This window comes from Bidens hawaiensis, unplaced genomic scaffold (genome assembly GCF_021521415.1).
Source record: "Bidens hawaiensis isolate Kalapana, Puna unplaced genomic scaffold, B.hawaiensis_p1.1 tig00028736_1, whole genome shotgun sequence".
Classification (NCBI taxonomy): Eukaryota; Viridiplantae; Streptophyta; class Magnoliopsida; order Asterales; family Asteraceae; genus Bidens; species Bidens hawaiensis.
Genome location: NW_027505128.1, coordinates 117,788 through 137,548, shown reverse-complemented (window position 1 = coordinate 137,548; position 19,761 = coordinate 117,788). Strand labels below are relative to the sequence as shown.

Sequence of the window (19,761 nt, the reverse complement as noted above, 5' to 3'; positions counted from 1 at the left end):
TTTTTGTAAACAAGGTTCACAGGTCTAACCCGGTAATTGAACATCCCTAGTTAATGTAATGTATACTCCATTATATTACATATGTGTAGTACATAAAACATTATATTACTTATATGCATTACATGGAGCAAGATGTCACTTTGTTTTACAAGACAAGCATACTGCAATAAGATTATGGTAGAAGTGTCATAATTTGACATTAAGTCTGCAAATGTCTCGCATATGTTAGGATATTTCTTTTTTATTTATTACAAATATGTAACAATAATAGTAATACACATATGCAATACTCAAAACTCTGTATTAGACATATGTAATACCATGTTTTACACACATATAACAATACAATAATGCATATCATGGTATTTCTTTTTTCTTTTATTATTACTTGTATGTAACACTAACAATATTACACATATGTAGTATTAACAGTATTGCACATATGCAATACTCCGTATGACACATTATTACCCAGTTTTAATATTCATTTATATCCTTATAATCTATTAATTTGTAATTAATCAATTAAACTATCAAATCAACACATGAAGCCAACCAATTATGTTTATTTCTTATATTAGTAGTCGTTTTTTACATATAATCATCAAATTCTGGTCGTTTTTGACCTAGAATTAACAAATTCAACCGTTTTTGACCTATAATCATCAAATTCTGAACTTACAGTACGATTATTGATTGTAAAACTTCAGATAAAGCAATATATGATCAATTTAACAAGGAAACAATGAAAATTAGTAAAAATACACATGAATAAGAAAGATATATCTTCAATTGTTATGTTCAATGGTTGAAATCAAAGTTGGAGACACGATTAACGGTTGTATATGCGTAATTACACACAAATAGAAGATCGATATTCAATGATTTAGGGTTCTAAATCATCAAGATGTGTTGATTCACAATTTGTAGGTTGTTAGGTAAAGTCCATCTGATGGAGGAAGGTGACACAAATAAATCCGATTATTAACACCTAATGGAAAACCAAATTTACAATTATAACCCTAGTGTTAGGAGTTTTCTAGTTCTCTCCCAAAATATGAGTTCTCTCTTGATCCTTCCCCTATATATATATATATATATATATATAGGAGGCTATAACCAATGTTTTAAAAACCGGTATTTTATTTGTACTGGATTAGGCTAAAAAATGGTACAACCAGTTGAACCGTGTTATATCGGGAGGTTTAACCGCTTGAATAGTTTACCCTATAATTTTCTAAAAATGTATCTTCAATCCAAAATTACTCCCAAATCTAAATTATTTCTAATACAAAAAATAATCCAAAAGTTAATGCACATTAAAAAACTAATGCAAAAGCACTCAACTTTAAAAATAAAACAATTTTAAAGTTGAATGTTAATTGTTGGGTTAAAAGTAATTTTGAAAAAATATGGACCGTAAATATCAAAGATTTCTCGGGCTTAAAATCGGTTTGCCGGTAAAAACCGGTATTTTAGACAAAAGCCGTCGATACGATGTTTTAGCAAACCGGTCAAAAATACCAGACTCAAAATACGGGCCTGCTGTATGAAATCCGGTTTAACTGGTTCAACCGACCGGTTTGAACCGGTTTTTAAAACAGTGACGATAACACCATTAAGGTCGTTTGAACCGGTTTTTAAAACAGTGACGATAACACCATTAAACCTCTATAGAAACCTATCTCTTACTGAACGTCGTAAGCTGTCCCATTTAATAGTTGAACCAAACACTCCAAATCGTAAATCTATGAAAACAAACACTACTAGTAAATTAATTAAAAAAAATAAAAGAAGAGAATAGTGAAGCAAAAACCCTGATTTCGTAGTTGGCAAAATCATGTCTGCGAAATGGCGAGCGTTACAACACCGGCACCGGTACACATACAGCGCCATCGTGTTCCCAAGCTACTACAAAGAATCAGTCGCGAATCATCCCACAATTCCGTTCTACTCGCTACTCAAGGAGCTCGTCTCCCTCACTTCAACCTACTCGCAACTCAACCACGCCAAGAAGCTCGCCAACGCCTTCACCGACCTCCTCAAGACCGCCGACCAGCCCCTCGTTACTCACGCCTCCAGGCTTTACCTCCAAATCCTCTTTCTCGAGAACTCCGTCCCCTTGCATCGAACCCTCCTTTCGGTCCTCTGCAAGACCACAGATCGCCACTCCGTTATTATTCGCTCCCTCTGTCAGGAGTATGCCAATGCCGATGCAAACAGGAAGAGGTTTTGCGTCTCGCGCGTAGGTTTATCCGTCATGAGCTCTCCCAAGCTTGGTTATTTAGTGCAGGTGGTGGAGGAATGCGCACTGTTGATCGGATTGGATGCTGTTTCCAGCTTGGATAGTGTCGTTTCGGAGGTGAATGCTTGTTCTAGGCCGTCTCCGCTGGTGATGGAGCAGTGTCAGGAGGCGCTGTCTTGTGTTTATTACCTGCTGCAGCGCTGCCCGGACAACTTTAGTGCTTTCGGTAATTTCACGGGGATGGTTCTGACTACAGTTTTGAGCGTTTTGAAATCCGAGGCCTTTTCGAGAGACTGCTTTGTGGCTGCGGGTGTGACTTTCTGTGCCGCGTTACAAGTGTGCCTTTGTCCGGAAGAGCTTGGGCTGGCCTTCATGGAAGGTATGTTTCGTCGTGGTTTAAGTTTTAGTAAAAAGTTTCAAGACGTGGTCAAGAAGATTCCGTATGAAGGGAATCTGTTTTCAGAGATTGAAGAGTTTTCTCTACTCACTAGGCTTTGTTTGATTAGAGGGATACTTACTTCGGTACCTAGAAAGTTACTTAATACTCCTTTTGTAGTCGTTTGTGAGGAGGGTGAAGTATTAGGTCAGACGATACTTTACGATGGGATTTTGCCTGAATTATGTAAGTATTGTGAGAATCCTACGGATAGTCACTTTAACTTTCATGCGTTGACTGTGATGCAGATCTGTCTGCAACAGATAAAAACATTGATACAAACGAGTCCCAATAAAGAATATGATCATGTTTCAGATGATATAGGTGGGAGGATATTGAGGATTATATGGAATAACTTGGATGATCCGTTGAGTCAAACGGTCAAACAAGTGCATTTGATTTTTGACATTTTTTTAGATATACAATCTAGTCTCCCTTCAACAGATGGAAAGGAGAGAATTCAGTTGTTGTTAAAGAAGATTGTGTATTCTCTGCTTCGTATGGGTGCACGATGTAAGGGTAGATATGTGCCATTAGCTTCGCTTACAAAACGATTAGGTGCAAAGACGATTTTAGACATGAGCCCTGATTTGATGTTTGAGACAACATGGGCATACATTGACGATGATGTATGTTGTGCTGCCACAAATTTTTTGAAATGTTTTCTTGAGTGTTTGCGTGATGAGTTTTGGAGTAGTGATGGTGTTGAAAACGGGTATGTTAATTATAGAAAGGTTTGTTTGCCTCCATTTATGCACGGGCTTGCTTCTGGAAACTCAAAATTAAGGTCAAATTTGAACACGTATGCGTTTCCGGTGATTCTTGAAGTGGATGTCGACAGTATATTCCCAATGCTTGCGTTTATCTCCATCAGTCCGGTTGAAGAAAGTTCATTTATTTCTTATTCAGATGTTTATGGTACAAATATGAATCTCAAAGTTGAAAAGAAAGTGGCGGTTTTGGTTTCTTTGCTCAAAGTTTCTCGTTCGCTTGCTTTAATCGAAGGTGATGTTGATAGGTTTGAGAATGGTGAATATGCTCTTCTTTGTGTAAAGGGTATAAAGGTCAAAGTTCTTGTGAAGTGGCTCATGTTAGCACTGACTCATGTTGACGAGTCACTTCGCACAGATGCAATTGAGTCGTTGTTTTTAAACCCTAAAACAGCTAGCTTACCGTCTTTTTTAGAGCTAAGTATGATGAAAGAAGCAATGCCTTTAAACATGAGGTGCTCTTCAACTTCTTTTCAAATGAAGTTGACCAGTTTGTTTAGAAAGTTTTTTAATCGAGTTCGGACCGCTTTAGAGAGACAACTAAAGCAAAGAAACTGGCAACCTTTTAACAAAACCGAGGATGTTAGTTTCAAACGAGCCGATGATCTTTTTAGTTTTATGAAGTGGTTAAGTAGCTTTTTGTTTTTCTCATGCTACCCTTCGGCTCCATATGAGAGGAAAATAATGGCAATGGATCTCATATTAGTTATGAACAATACTTGGTCGATTGTTCAAGAATCTTTAACTGAAACTATGTTAGTTAACATCACTCCATATGATGCAGCGTTTACATCACCCGAAGCAACTTTATTACTTGTTAGCTCGATTGTTGACAGCTGGGATCGACTTAGGGAGAATTCTTTTCACATCCTACTTCATTTCCCGACCCCACTTCCTGGAATGTTGACCACCGACATGGTCAAAGAAGTACTCATTTGGGCTAAGGATCTAGTTTGTAGTCCTCGCGTTAGAGAAAGTGATGCTGGAGCATTAACGATGCGTCTCATTTTTAGGAAATATGTTTTGGACCTTGGTTGGGTTGTTAAACCGTCAAGTAATTATGTTTTACAAAAACCAACATTAGATTTTGCTGTTGTAGAATATGTGACATCGCTTGTTGATTGGCTGCGTGCGTCTGTTGAAATGGGAGAAAAAGATCTTTCTGATGCGTGTAAGACCAGTTTTGTTCATGGTGTGTTGCTTACGCTTCGTTATATGTTTGAAGAACTCGATTGGAATTCGAATATTGTGTTGGATAATGTTATTGGTATGAAACGTGCACTCGAGAAGCTTCTTGAGTTAGTTACTAGAATTACAGTAATGGCACTTTCTGTGGTGTCGGCTGATGCTTGGCATTTGCCTGATGATGTGGAGGATCTTATTGATGATGATTCTTACATGTGGGAAACGAGTGCTGACGTGGACCCGTGTGTACCTGAATCAGAAAAGGAAACATGTTCAAAGCTGGTGCAGGATGTGGGCCCGTCTGCTCAGGTTGTTATGGTTGGTTGTTGGCTTGCAATGAAAGAGGTACATCCTATGTTTTTTTAATATGTTCGTGTTCATTCCTTTAACTTTAACCGAACAAACAATCGGAGACGAATATTGAAGGAACGGGCTTTTCTTGTTTTTGTTGTTTATGTTCGTTCATTAACAGTATAAACGAACGGTTCATGAACCTAAATGAACAGACATAATTGAGCTAAAGTTGATTAAAATAAATGTGAACAACAATGTATTGGACCTAAAAAGTTAATAAAGCTAGGCTAAACTGTAATAGGCCCAGAAAAATTTAAATGAATATGCTAAGAGTCGTAAATGAACAAAATTAACTTGCAAGATAAATATGAAATATTGTCCACATATAAGTTAAATCAGTTTTCAGTTTTTGTTACAGTTGGTTATCTAATTGTGGTTATTTAATCTCACATTACCACTTTTTAACTCATATCTAAACAACCCTTAATTTGAAAGCTTTTTATTTTGTTATTTTAGGTGAGTCTCCTTCTAGGAACCATTATAAGGAAAGTTCCATTGCCCAAATCAGACATCTTAACAGAATGTGGCCTGTCATCTGATTCAAATGGTGATGTCAGCATGACTGATAATGTTGTTCTTGACTTCAAACAACTAGAGACTATTGGGACCCACTTTCTTGAAGTCCTCATGAAAATGAAACATAATGGTGCGATTGATAAGACTCGGGCAGGGTTTTCTGCTTTATGCAATCGGTTACTTTGCTCTGACAATCCAAGGTTTGTTTTACTGTCAGTTGAACTTGGAAAACTGTTGTGTTTATTAAGTGTGTTTAATGGGTCATGGTCGTGGGTCAAAAGTTCGACCCAAACTTGTAAACCATGCCAGACACGTGAACCAAACATGACGTGAGTATTCGTGGGTTGACACGAACAAGACTTGTTTGACCCGAAATTATTCACATGTTCATACTCAAAAATTATAAATTTTTAACCAAAATTACAAATGTATAGAAATTAAAAATAGTTACTTTTAATTAAAAAAGGCCAATGTCAATTTCTCTTTTAATTTTTAACTTATGTCATGTAATACCCAACCAAATTAAGTTATGATACAAAAACACTTTTTTTTTAAATATATGGGTTAAACAGGTCAGCCATGGTCAACCCAAACACAACCCGTTTAGACAAAACCTAAGTCCGTGAATTAATGTTAGGTGTGTTCATCCGACTAAATCGAAAACCAAACTGAATTGAAACCGGAACAACCCAACTGAATTTGTTCTGCTATTCGGTTTGGTTACTGGTTTTACGAAATGCTGAATTCGGTTAATTTGAATAAACCGTTTAAACCAATTAGTAGATTTAGACCAAACCCAAGATCGAGAATTTTGTATTAGGTGTGTTCATCATTCGGTTTGAAAAAGACTAAACCAAACCAAACCAAACTGAAACCGAAAAACCGAACCAAGTTCTTGTTCTACTATTCAGTTCAGTTATCAATTTTGCAAATGCTAATTTCAGTTAAACGAATAAACCATTTAACCCGATTAAGAGATTTGCTTATTCAGTTTAATCAATTTGGGAGCTGTAACTGTAAGTCTGTAGCCGAATAACCAATTTAGGGTTTGAATTCAGTTATTCGGTTAACCAGCTCAGTTTGAACCATACTGAATTCTGTTTGGTTCGGTTAACTGTAAGTTCTTACACTACTATTTCGTTCATGATATATGCTGTTTATAAAATTAACTACTTACACTGATAACTTAACTTTGTCAACATTCCAGACTCGGCAAATTAACTGAATCTTGGATGGAACAGTTAATGGAAAGAACTGTTGCTAAAGACCAAACAGTTGATGACTTATTAAGAAGAAGTGCAGGTATTCCCGCTGCGTTTATCGCCTTTTTTCTTTCAGAACCCGAAGGCACACCAAAACGACTTCTCCCGCGGGCCCTACGTTGGTTAATTGATGTAGCCAACAAATCCATGATGCATCAAACCGAGACAAAAACAAATTTAAAACACGATACACGAACAAATGGTGATTGTAAAGTGAACTCAAAGATTCGGGATGAAGGTGTTATTCCAACAGTGCATGCGTTTAATGTGCTACGGGTAGCATTTAATGATACGAATCTTGCAACAGATACCTCTGGTTTTGCTGCTGAGGCTATAATTGTTGCTATACGCTCGTTTTCTTCGCCTTATTGGGAAGTTAGAAACGGTGCGTGTCTTGCTTACACGGCTTTGGTTCGGAGAATGGTCGGGTTTCTTAATGTGCAGAAACGAGAATCTGCCAGACGTGCGTTGACCGGTCTTGAGTTTTTTCATAGGTATTTGAAAGTTGTATTTTTGTTTGAGTTTTTTTATTTGGCTTGTTTGAGATTAAACGCACCCCATTTTTTTAACAAACTTTAACTATTTTTGTTTTGAAGGTACCCGTCATTGCATCCGTTCTTGTACAGCGAACTCAAAATTGCCACTGAGTTGCTAACAACCGGATCATCCGAACACGTAGGGTCAAACCTAGCCAAGGCGGTGCACCCGAGCTTATGTCCCATGTTAATGCTCTTATCAAGACTCAAACCATCAACAATTGCAAGCGAAACCAGAGACTTATTAGACCCATTTCTATTCATGCCATTCATCAGAAAATGCTCAACACAAAGCAACCTTCGGGTCCGTGTTCTCGCTTCACGGGCCTTAACGGGCCTGATATCCAATGAAAAACTTCAACTCATTGTTTTAAACATCGCAACCGAGTTGCCTTCGAGAATAAACTTAACTTCTTCAAATATGATTCACGGGTTGTTATTACAGTTAATCGCTCTTCTAGATACCAATGTTAGAAACTTAACTGATTCCTCAAAGAAAGACCAGATTTTAAACGAGTTGAACAAAGTCCTCTCTGCACGTTCGTGGATCGGAAGCGCGAGTTTGTGCTCGTGTCCAACACTCAACACGGGTTTCTTAAAAGTCCTTGATGCTATGCTCGATATTTCGCGAACGTGCCAGGAAAGTAAAAGTTTTGATGGTGTTTATAAGCTTCTTTGGGAGTTATCTTCAGAGTGCTTGGATCTAGAAGCTTCTAAAAGGTTGCCTTATTATGATCCGACAGTAGCTGAATGTCGGAAACAAGCAGCAACTTCATATTTCAACTGTGTTTTCCAAACATCAAAAGATACCGATAAAAATGATGTTTTTACACCTGTGTCAGCGAAACACAATCCTTCATTGAGTAACTGTTTTACCGGGTTCCAGGAGCATTTGATTCGGTCCATGTCAGATGCGTCATACGAGGTTCGTATCACAACATTTAAATGGCTTCTGTTGTTTATTAAATCTGCTGAATTAAACGATCATATAAACGATACGAGCGGTTTGAAAAACTGGATTAATCTTAATCTTCAAGCCGAGATGGAGAAGCTTTTATTTCAAGAAAAGAATCACAGATGCATTTGTTTGATTTTAAAGATTCTTTTCACATGGAATCAGCTTAATTTTCAAAAATCACTAATCGTGGAAACCCGATTTGTTGGTAACATAGATTTCGATTCGTTATCCCTTTTTTGGGATAAGTTGGTTTCGTTATATAAACTCACCCGACACGTTAAAACACGGGAAACAATATTATGCTGCATGGCAGTTTGCGTCAAACAGTTTTCAGTTATGTTCACGAGCCAATTTGATCACGTAGCCAATTTAACAACCAAAGTGTATGACTGCATCGGTTACTACGTTGACTTGGTCAAACAGCATGCTGACGCATCCGAGCCAGTCAACATACGCAAAGCAGCAGCCGAGTCGGTAATCGCATCTGGCCTGCTTCAACCGGTTGAATTTATCGGTCAACACGTGACACTTGACACAACCCCATCAGACTTTATTGGTCAACAAGCTTCTAGAACACTTGAAATGTGGTCAACTTGCATAAAGCTTCTAGAAGACGAGGATGTTTCGCTTAGAAGCAAGCTTGCAGTTGATGTTCAAAAGTTTTTCACTTCAGAAACGAATTCGGTAATCCCAAGCCAAGTGGACAAAGTGATAATATTAAGTTTCGATCATTTATCGTTAATGTTTGGTCATTGGGTTGACTACTTTGACAATCTTTGTAATTGGGTGCTAAGTGTTTCAAATGGTATCGGGTCAAACAGGGATCTTGTGAGACGGGTTTTTGATAAGGAGATTGATAATCATCATGAAGAAAAATTACTTCTTTGTCAAATATGTTGTTCTCATCTTGAAAAGATTCCGGTATCGGAATCTTTATCAATTGATTTCTTACTTGAATGGCGAAAAAAATTCTTCACACGATTGGTGTCATTTGCAGTTGACCATAAGAAAAAGGTCAACTGGGTTGGTGGTTTGGGTAACCATAAAGATGCGTTTTTGCCCGTTTATTCGAATCTTCTCGGTGTCTACGCGATTTCTCGGTGTATTTTTAAAGGAAGATCGGTCAACCGCGGGCCTTTGGAGATAGACGTATCTGGTCTTGGAGATGGGATTAAACCGTTTCTTGGTAACCCGATGATTAGTAATCTGTTTTTATCGGTGGTTAGATTACATGATGGATTGGCTGGTGAGTCTGCTAGCGGTGATGTGGCGGTGTGGGATGGTTTTGACCCTTATTTTCTACTGAGGTAAGAAAATTTATATTCTTATTGTTACAATTTGATAGTAATTCATGTTTCTTGTTTTGTTCTTCAACACTTGCAAAGTAATACAGCAGAAGGCTATTATTTTGCTTTATTAATTTACTGATACAGTGAGACATTGTAATGGTGATCTCGAATTTGTTAAAACGTGAGAAGACCATTTTTTTTTGTAATATATTCTACATTATACAAAAATTATACATTAATTAAAAAAAAATCTTAAAAATTGATTTGTTTCTATAAGAGATTGTTTTTATACACTTACATAAATACATAAACCTGTTTAGTGATCAATATCTCTTAGCATTAGCATTTTGCAATTGTATTTAATGGTCTTTGTATTTGATTGTAAGTTCTTGTAATTAACTTGTTTGATTTGTTTGATCTTCTAATTGTTTTGTCGATTGTCTTGAAACATCAACATATGCTACACGAGTGTTTGCATATTGTGCAACAATCTTGCTCTTCATCAACATGTAATTGCTTGGTATTGGTTTTGGCGTATTTACTTGTCAAGACCATAGTCGAACAACAATCAATCCGTGCGTCACCGACTATATATCATGTATGCACTAGCATCCTTGATATAACAAACTTTGATGACCCGATTTATTGTGTGTAGTTTCGGACTTTGAATCGCAAGTTAGTGAATCTGATGAACCAATACTGATTTGTTATTAATTAAGACTTATTTCGTCATTTTCACTTTCGTATATGATCCGCACTCTCTTTATAACTAGAAATTTAACGAAATAACAATGAAGACGGTTGAAGTATGCAAATTAAATGCCGATGCTATAAAAAAAACTTAAAAGAGGGATCGAGAATGACACAATTTTATTTATAACATATGTGTCCATAAAGCCATGGACACTACATGCATACATATTATTATTATTATTTATGGAAACTAACACATTTATAATTTATTCCACCGGAAATACATCTATCCTTATTTATTATTCCAGCAACTCATCCAGCCACCTCAAACACTGCACCATAAATAAAACAACATATATTTAGTCATTCAAAACATTTAACTAGACAAATATGTAATATAATAATTCTAGCCACTCACTTGTTACAGTTGACTCCAGGATTAATAGGAATACTGGTGGAGATGCCACACTTTCCTGGAAGGCTACTGGCATAGCCTGGCTGAACCTTTAGCCGGCCGGCGGCTTGTTTAGCACAGTTGCAAGCCGTTTGCCTATCCGCTTTGCTCTTGATGGCACCTTGAAGCTTCTTGGCTCCGTCACAACACTTGTTTGTCACCGAACCACCAGACTGCAAGTAGCTTACGCATGGTGAGAGCATGCCAGTAACATCACCGCAGCTAAGGGCTTCACTTGGGTGCACCATGGCTAGAGCCATCACTATCATTGCTAACACTGCTAGAGCCACTGGTCCTTTCATGTTTGGTTATATGTGTGTGAATGTTGTTTGATGATGGCTTGGTTGATGTGGGCTATATATAGGAATAGGAAGGGGGGGGGGGGGGGGTTATGCATGAGATCGATGTGTTTGGCACGTAACACAAAGGTTATATGACAAGTGTATGTTCAAACTCCACCTCTTCAACATTTTGAATTAGGGCTTCTAATTATAGTACGTTTTGAAGATATGTTTTCCAACTATTTGTAACGTCAGTCGGTCATTTCTTGCATCATGTATTCATGAATGTACCGCTTGGTGTTGGTGAGTTGGTGGCAGTTTTAGATATCATGGTTGGGAGTTTGGATGTCGTGTCAAAACGGATCATGTGAAAATTGTAACATCCAGCCTCTCATTATAACTAACAAATAGATATGAGTTGTGAATCAATAGTTTAGCAAAAGTTAACATGAATAGCTTGGCACCATTAAAACAGCATTAAAGATTATCATTATGGTGCTAAAAACGTTGTCAAAAAAACGAACATTAGCAAGGAAAGAGCAAAAATGAAGGCTCTACATGAATCTTATTGTTCAGAAAACTAACTTTGCTTATTTTATTATGACACCAGATTAACTGATCACTCGTAAGCCTAGACATTTGAAGCACCCTTGACACTAACTTCATATCCACTTGACTAAAGAAATAAAGCACTTGATCTTCTGTCTCATCTTCCTTGCAACTCCTTAACTTCTTTAGTATGCAATTCCCACTTCTCAGTTGCTCTTTCAACTTCTTTTCCTTCTGCACATTCATCACACACATGTTAAATTCTAAACAAGATCCAAACTTTATTATGTTCGAGATTCGTTTTTCATATCGGTTCTTGTTTTGGTTAAAAAAATACTTTTTTTTTTCTTTTTGGTGCTGTAATTAACCCGTTACCATGAAACTCAAAATACCCCACAAGTACCCTGATAACCAATAGAATCAGACAAAACACAACTTGCGCTACGTTTAATGGGACTAAGGCAGAAACCAGTGAAAGTAGGATTTTAACCAAAAATCTCCACTAGAAGGATTTTAAGCGTTGGAGCGTGCACAAAACCAAAGCGAGCCGTAAAAGGAATGGCCGACATAACCCAACAAAAAAAAAGCCAACGTTGTGGTTATATGTTTTCTAAGAAACCTTTTTTTTTTCTTTTTAACTTGGCTTTGATTTTGCTATTAATAAAAACCAGAAAAAACGGTACTGAACCGACTAGAACTGAACCAAATCAAACCAAACCAATTTGAGGTAATTTATAAAAAATTAATGGTGGTGTAGCCAAATATTTTTGATCAACATGCGTGATAATCATTTAATTATTAATTAATAAAAAAACAGAATTCACTGTTTTGGGCTTCTTTATCTCAGCCCAAAATGCTCAAGCGCTTTTATAAAACCCAAAAAACCATAACCAAACGGATTTTAAATACTCGAAAACCGATTTTTTGGTTTTTAGTTTGGTTTGAGCCAAAAACCAACCCATGCATGCCCTTTATGCTTGAAGAAAACCTTTTAGAACGCACATAAATTTGTGTCAAAAAATCGAAAGAACAAACCTTGTGTAAATCTTTTTGAAGATCCAAGTATAACTGTGAGTCCTCGGGTCTCTGAAACTCAACAGGTGTTTGTCGTTTATACTTATCCGCACGAACAAATCGCCAAAATATACGTATCGATTCTTCAAGAATCTCAACCAACGCGTCACTTGTAATATCATACACAACTTCATCACTTCTTGCCTTCTTGTTCTTCATATGATCATCTACAAATCAACCAACCATAAATAAACAAATAAAAAATCCCAAATTGCAAAAAAGTATATAACTGATTTAACTAATCACTGTCTTACCTCTAATAACTGGAACTTGAAGAAGATTGCGAAACACACATCGGTTCTTAACATAATTTTGGATTCTTGGACCTTGAAAAGCTTCATCCTCTATAAATCTTTGCATTAACACTTGAAACTGTTGAAAGTCGCCTGCAATATCATTAAATCTGCAGATCCCACGTGAGTCCGATTCCCATATATCCAACGCCTTTTCGTATTGCCAGTGTAGGATCTCCCATGACAAACACATTTGACCAACATACACAACTTCTAAATCATTTTGTAGTTCTTTGATGAACTTGGTTGTTGGGTCATTTTCATGTTTTTTGCCTTTGCTGGTGGTGAAAGCTTGACCAAAAAGTGTTGAAATTTCAGGAATTGAGAATTTTGAGCTTGAAGATGAGTGTGGAGGATCTTTCAACTGTAAGAAACCTGTATATTACACAAATAAAGATAAAAATATTAAGCTTTTTGTTGCCCAAAAAGTAGTTATGTTCGACTATGGCTAATTAAGCTGGGTTAGCTATGCAAGATTAAAGTAGACTTCTTAAAGTCAATCAGAAGATATTAGAAGGTTGTTTAAATGTGCATTTTTATAGTAATTACAGTGATTTGAAGATCCAGAATAATGCTAAAGCTAGGTTTACTACATAACGATTTTTAATAATAAGTTAGGCAAACTGGTTCAAACCACTAACCCCAACGGTTTGACCTCCAACCGACCCATTCAGCCCGTATGATTTTGTTTGTCATCAAAACCGTAGTTAGAGGTTCAGCCCAAAGTTTTCGCCAAAACCAACCGGACCGATCTTGAACACCCCTGGCAAGAAAAACTCATTTTTTTTTTACTTTTACTTTTTACTGTGAAAAGGTGGTTATTCTGGTGAGTGTCAAAGATTTATCCACAGTAAAAATAACAACCATGACTAGGTTTCATTTAGGTAAACTGTCTTTCTGGGTACCGGACAAGATTTTGTGGGATCTCTGATGAGTGACATTAAAGAAATAACTATAATACAATAAAGTATCCAGATACAATAACAAGACAAAAGAGAAATGCTTTTAAGAGCTGAGAAAGCATGATACTAGAAACCCTTTAATTATTATTAAAATCATGTTTTGTTCTTACATTTTTATGTTGGTACAAGTTTCAGTTTTTATTAACTTTCACAAAAAAAAAAACTCAAAATAGGTCAAAATTTGCATAATATAAAATTAATTCTGGTCTCATCAAAATAAACATAATATAAAATTTTACTTTACTGGGAATAGATGGTTATTACTGAATACTGATAGTTGTCACTCAAAGATTTTATCTGTAATGAGTGACATTAAAGAAACAATTGTAATATAATAAAGTATCTAGATTGACAATAACAAGACAGAAAAGAAATCCCTTTGAGAACTGAGTAAGCATGAAACTGAAAACCCTTTAGTAAGGGTGTATGCAGGTTATTCACAAACCCTTTTTTGATATTCACACACCCTTTTAACACACATTTATCTTTTATATACACCCTATAAAGGGTGTATGAATAACACATCCCATCCAAAGTGAAAAAGCATGACTAGGTGTCATTCAGATAAACTCTCTCTAGGTACCAGACAAGATTTTGTGGGATCTGTAATGAGTGACATTAAAGAAACAATTGTAATATAATAAAGTATCTAGATTGACAATAACAAGACAAAAAAGAAATCCCTTTGAGAACCGAGTAAGCGTGAAACTGAAAACCCTTTAGTAAGGGTGTATGCAGGTTATTCACAAACCCTTTTTTGATATTCATACACCCTTTTAACACACATTTTGTCTTTTATATACACCCTATAAAGGGTGTATGAATAACACATCCCATCCAAAGTGAAAAAGCATGACTAGGTGTCATTCAGATAAACTCTCTCTAGGTACCAGACAAGATTTTGTGGGATCTGTAATGAGTGACATTAAAGAAACAATTGTAATATAATAAAGTATCTAGATTGACAATAACAAGACAGAAAAGAAATCCCTTTGAGAACTGAGTAAGCATGAAACTGAAAACCCTTTAGTTATTATTAAAATCTTTGGTTGTTGGATTATTATGTTGGCAAAGTTTCAGATTTTACTGACTTTCTGAAAAAAAAAACACAAAATGGGTCAAAATTTGCAGATTACATTAAGATACTCTGGTTTCATGTAAAAAAGCATATTAAAAATTCAAGAAAAAGGTAACAACATCCCTCAATGAGTGCAAATCCATTAGGAATGCAAGACCATATTTAGGGCTTTTGATGGCATCAGTCTTGTCCCCCCACCCCATAAATCAAATTAGTCATGTGAGTACTTTGATCAATGACAAATGATATCTTTATATAAAATAGCAAGTTTATATGATTTTCTAACGTGAGAACCGGAACCCCACAAATACACTGCTAACCAGTGAGAGAAAAGGTAAAACACATCTTCGAGGGTGTGAATGAAACCAAAAAAAACAATGTGTAACTGAAAAACAGAACTGAAATAACCGAACCCGAGCAAAAACTGATGGTTAGGTTTTATGTTTTCATAAAAACCGAACTTTTAGTTTCAGTTCCAGTTTTGGTTTTGCATGTTTTTAAAATTGAAAAAACGGAACCAGACCAACTGAATGTATTTCACTTTCATGTTTGAATTTTATGTAAATTGGAAAAATACAATAAATAGTGCGACCCAAATATTTTAGCCCAAATGCGTAATAAGCATTTATTATTAATAAAGAAAAATATTTGGGCCCAATCATCATATTAATTTAACGTTTTCCAGCCCAAAAATATTAAGCCCAAATAAATCTAAAAAATCAAACCAACAGAACGGTTTTTAAAAACTCAAAAACAGAAATTTTGATTTTTGGTTCATTTGAGCACAAAACCAAACATTGCTAGAAAAGGCTCAAACACTTACCACTGACTCAGTAGGACACACCTTTAAAGCTTTTGGTAGTACAATATATGTTTGCAGGCTATGCCAACTTTTTTAATCTTTATTCTGTTTCTATAAAGTTGATCACCAAAGTTATTTACATCATATCTTAATGGAAAAAGACCCAAAACCATCTTCTTGTCCCCCCCCCCCCCCCCCCCCCCCCCCCACAATGAAAAAAAAAAGATAACCTTTTTTTATTTCATAAGTCATCATTCTTTAACCCTACAACCTGAAAAGTTTCATAGTTTTTGTGTTTCTCTTTAACCCCACCTAACCAGATAAAATGGGCCCTTTTCCCCTTCCTTTTCAAACTTTATTTCGACTATACATATCATGAAAGATATACTGCAACACATCACGCGTTGTATCACAAGTTTTTCGGGTAACATGTTCTTGTTTAGATAAGAAAACAAGTGAAATCCTCATTATACCTTAATTTGGCTAACATGAGAACCGCAACTTTAATATAAAATATCTTTATTTGGATTTGACTTCTCATCAACATTAAAAATGTAATAATCTACTTAACAAGTGATTTGTGCGTAAGTGTTTTAAAATGTTTAGCAAAATCAAGTTATTATTAATATATTATAACATGTTTATAAAATATTAAGAAAGAGAAAGAAGGATTAAGGTACCTATAGTATACATTTTCTGGTAACTGAAAATGTCAAATTTGCGCATTCTTTCTCTATAACTTTTATAAAACTTGTGAACTTCACTCATCTTCCCTCCACCATTTTGGTACACTTCTTCAATCTTCCATGGCTTCAAATCCTCCATGATCTTTGGAGGCGATTCCAATTCTTCAAAAATGGTTGGTAATCCAATAGCTTTAACTTTCTTGATCTCCATTTGTAACTGATCAATTAACTCCTGATGCTCCCATAAAGATTCCAACTTGTTTGTAGCATCACTTGAAAGATTCTTTTCATGCACATTCCCATTTCTTGATTTTGAACCAAAATCTTTCTCGGTTAAGAAGTCAGATTGTGCCCAATCTCTATGTTCTTTTTCATCAATTTCATCAAATTCTACTTCGAAATCTGCATCCGACAAAAATCCATCTTCAGTGTGTGAGTCAAAAGTTGGTGAACTAAGATTGTTTGAGCCGAATGAATCTGTGTTCGAATCCGGAGAGGAAAATAGACTTTCGTCACCAAAAGCATCAAACTTTTCATCTTTTTCCTCCGCAATCTCAGTCTCATCTGACACCAACCTGTCTTTAGAATTAACATCACTTAATGAGCTAAGATTGTTTGAGCCAAATGAATCCGTGTTCGAATCAGGAGACGGGAAAACACTTTCATCCCCAAAAGTATCAAACTTTTCATATTTTTCCTCCACTTCTGCAATGCTAATCTCATCTGACAAAAACCCGTCTTCAGACTGAAGATCACTCGGTGAACGAAGATTAAACGAATGGGAAGATAAATTTACCGATTCAAATCTATCATTTTGCAAATTTTCTTCCTCACAAGTAAAAACTTCATCTTTTTCATCAACTTTCCCAAAATTCTCCTTTAAACTTGAACTATCAGCCATCAACTTTTCAACAACACATTTTTTATCTTCAAAACCATCTTCCCTCTGATCATCATTAACACACCTACATAAAAACAATTTATCTTCAATAAAAACAAACCAGAAATAAATTAATAAGCAGTTATTGTAACAAGTTTTAAAAAACAAACCCTTCAAAATCAAGAACCGGAGACTTATTCGAATTGGTATCAGCTTCACTTTCTTCCAATAAAACCTCAGAAACAAATTTTGAGTTTTTAGTAAACTCTTCAAACGTTGGAAACTTGAAGGTAAAAGAAAACTCAATTACATCATCTTCTTTCTGATCCACCATGTCATCTTCTTCACTAGAAAACTCAAAAAAGTCTTCTTCTTCTTCTTTCATGGGTTCTGTCAATGGAACCATCAAATCATTGGCTACCCAATCACTCTTTCTTGTAAACCTGATTAATTAGAAAACAATAACCAGTCTATCAAACAAAAATATATATATCAAAATTGAATAGTATTTTTAAATACCTAAGCAAACAGGTGGATAGAAAAGACCCAAAGCCCAAAACAAAGAGCAACAGATTCGGGTATAAAACTTCAAGAACGGCATCCATGATGAAGGGTATTCCGTTGCTTCTTCATTTATTTAATTTATGAAAAGGGTGAATTGGAACTGAAGCAACAAAACAGAGACATGCGAGCAACAAAATTATCAATTTTGACCGAATTACACACCGAATTGACCCATCACCGGTAACAAAAGATTGAAATCTGACCTAATTTTTATGATTCGTATCGGGTTGAATAATAATAATAATAATCGGAAACAGGGAATGAATGGATATTGGTAGATGGAATTTGACCAAGGAATGTGGAAGGGAATGGAGGAGGAGGAGGCGCCAATCACAAGCTTTTGAGATGTTTGGTCAGGCATTCAAACACTATTTTGTAAACAATTTTTAATGCTAATTATAATATTTTAATTCGTCTGTCCGGACTCGTGATCGGCTCGGGCTACCTTTAGTCAATGGTCTGGAGTACCCGACGTTACTTAGTTGATCGTTCAAAAAAAAACATTCAAATTCCTTATCTGTTTCCTTACTAACTCGATGCCGCCTCTACGTTAGGAGTTCGAGACGATATGTATTTTAACTCGCCGTCTCCCAGCCATGTTAGCTCAAAATTCGCTGTCTCCCAATTATATTAGCTCAAAACTCGTCGTCTCCTCATTATGTTAGCTAAAATAATTTTACCTTATCTTTACTAAAAGCATGGATCTTAAACTAATTTAATAAATATTTAAATATATTTAATTTTATTGGTTTTTAAATTCTTGTATACTGGATTTTGGATAATAAAACGATTAAGAAAACTAGTGTGTACCATGAAAATCATTTTACGTATACCTTGTTTAGATATAACTTTTTAAATAACAAAATCCAATAAATTTAATGTTTAAGCTAACATGGCGGGGATGCGACCAGTTTTGAGCTAACATGGCAGGGGACAACGAGTTTTGAGCAAACATGATAGTGAGACGACGAGTTTTGAGCTAACATGGCGGGGAGACGACGAGTTAAGAAATATGTCGTCTCGAACTTCTAATGTAAAGGCGATTCGGCAACGACGTGCTAGTAAAGAAACAATTAATAAAGGGACAAAGATGGAATTTGAATTCTATGGTGACATATTTGAAATAACTCTCTAAAAAGTTGATATTTTAGAAATTTTCTCTTTACTTAATTTTTCTATAATTAAATAATAAAGGATATTAAAATCTGTTTTTAATTCTTATTATAGGTGAGTTAAAGTATTTAATATTATAATAGAAATTATTTATATTTTTTTGTCTGGTAATTATTATTTCTTTAATTTGTAATATTGTGATGAGATATGAGAAAATATAACACTAATTTACATATTGCTTTAACTATGGTTGTAAAAATTTGATTATGTGGTGATTAGTATCTGATTTGTGCCTTATCGACAAGTCGTCAATTAATCGTTAGTTGGTCAAAATTGAAAATTAATATATAAATTCAAATTCGATTAATTCCTACAAATTGTGAGTCTTTACCCCCACCATTCGACTAGCGCTAAGCGTTTTCTAAAACATCATATTTAAGTATAATATAATTTATAAGTCGATTATGTAATCATTTGTCTCTCTCAATTTTTCCCTTCTATTAAAAAAAGCAAAGTATCACGTACAATTGTATTGTTATGTTTTCATGCTTCTAAACATAATGGTTATGGATAAAGTAGGGCAACCTCACTCAAATATGTGTATAGTTTAAGGTTAAGAGTCTACCTATCTATCTATCTATCTATCTTTATATCGGTCTAGCTATCTAAATGTCTACCAAAAAATCATACGTATCACTCTCTGGTTGCTCATCACCCCCTCTTAAGCCACCAGATTGCTTGATTTGTGATTTGAGGCTTCTCATGTGTTTGACCCGAATTT

General features: G+C 35.5%; 3 protein-coding genes across 3 annotated transcripts; 1 reads left to right on the top strand and 2 right to left on the bottom strand.

Moving 5' to 3' along the window:
* Positions 1–1,840: 1,840 nt before the first annotated feature.
* On the top strand, positions 1,841–9,747 carry LOC143610913 (uncharacterized). Its single transcript, XM_077085262.1, has 4 exons — positions 1,841–4,981; positions 5,447–5,706; positions 6,714–7,262; positions 7,365–9,747. Exons 1-4 carry the CDS (start codon positions 1,841–1,843, stop codon positions 9,571–9,573), a joined length of 6,159 nt encoding a protein of 2,052 aa, XP_076941377.1. The 3' UTR covers positions 9,574–9,747.
* Positions 9,748–10,403: 656 nt separating this feature from the next.
* On the bottom strand, positions 10,404–11,017 carry LOC143610915 (non-specific lipid-transfer protein AP10-like). Its single transcript, XM_077085264.1, has 2 exons — positions 10,663–11,017; positions 10,404–10,576 (listed from the first exon to the last, which is right to left on the bottom strand). The coding sequence occupies exons 1-2, from the start codon at positions 10,998–11,000 to the stop codon at positions 10,570–10,572; spliced, it is 345 nt and encodes a 114-aa protein (XP_076941379.1). The 5' UTR covers positions 11,001–11,017; the 3' UTR covers positions 10,404–10,569.
* A 451-nt stretch (positions 11,018–11,468) lies between these two features.
* LOC143610914 (uncharacterized) lies at positions 11,469–18,016 on the bottom strand. Its single transcript, XM_077085263.1, has 6 exons — positions 17,823–18,016; positions 17,474–17,746; positions 16,418–17,388; positions 12,857–13,270; positions 12,564–12,769; positions 11,469–11,762 (listed from the first exon to the last, which is right to left on the bottom strand). The coding sequence occupies exons 1-6, from the start codon at positions 17,906–17,908 to the stop codon at positions 11,505–11,507; spliced, it is 2,208 nt and encodes a 735-aa protein (XP_076941378.1). The 5' UTR covers positions 17,909–18,016; the 3' UTR covers positions 11,469–11,504.
* Between the last annotated feature and the right edge of the window lie 1,745 nt (positions 18,017–19,761).

Coding starts and splice junctions, on each gene's coding strand:
- LOC143610913 (XM_077085262.1), top strand. CDS start 1,841: ATGTCTGCGAAATGGCGAGCGTTACAACACCGGCACCGGTACACATAC. Junction 5,707..6,713: donor CTTTGCTCTGACAATCCAAG/GTTTGTTTTACT, acceptor TCAACATTCCAG/ACTCGGCAAATTAACTGAAT. Junction 7,263..7,364: donor GGTCTTGAGTTTTTTCATAG/GTATTTGAAAGT, acceptor TTTGTTTTGAAG/GTACCCGTCATTGCATCCGT.
- LOC143610915 (XM_077085264.1), bottom strand. CDS start 11,000: ATGAAAGGACCAGTGGCTCTAGCAGTGTTAGCAATGATAGTGATGGCT.
- LOC143610914 (XM_077085263.1), bottom strand. CDS start 17,908: ATGGATGCCGTTCTTGAAGTTTTATACCCGAATCTGTTGCTCTTTGTT. Junction 13,271..16,417: donor CCAGAAAATGTATACTATAG/GTACCTTAATCC, acceptor TGTAATATACAG/GTTTCTTACAGTTGAAAGAT. Junction 12,770..12,856: donor TCAAGTTCCAGTTATTAGAG/GTAAGACAGTGA, acceptor GTTGATTTGTAG/ATGATCATATGAAGAACAAG.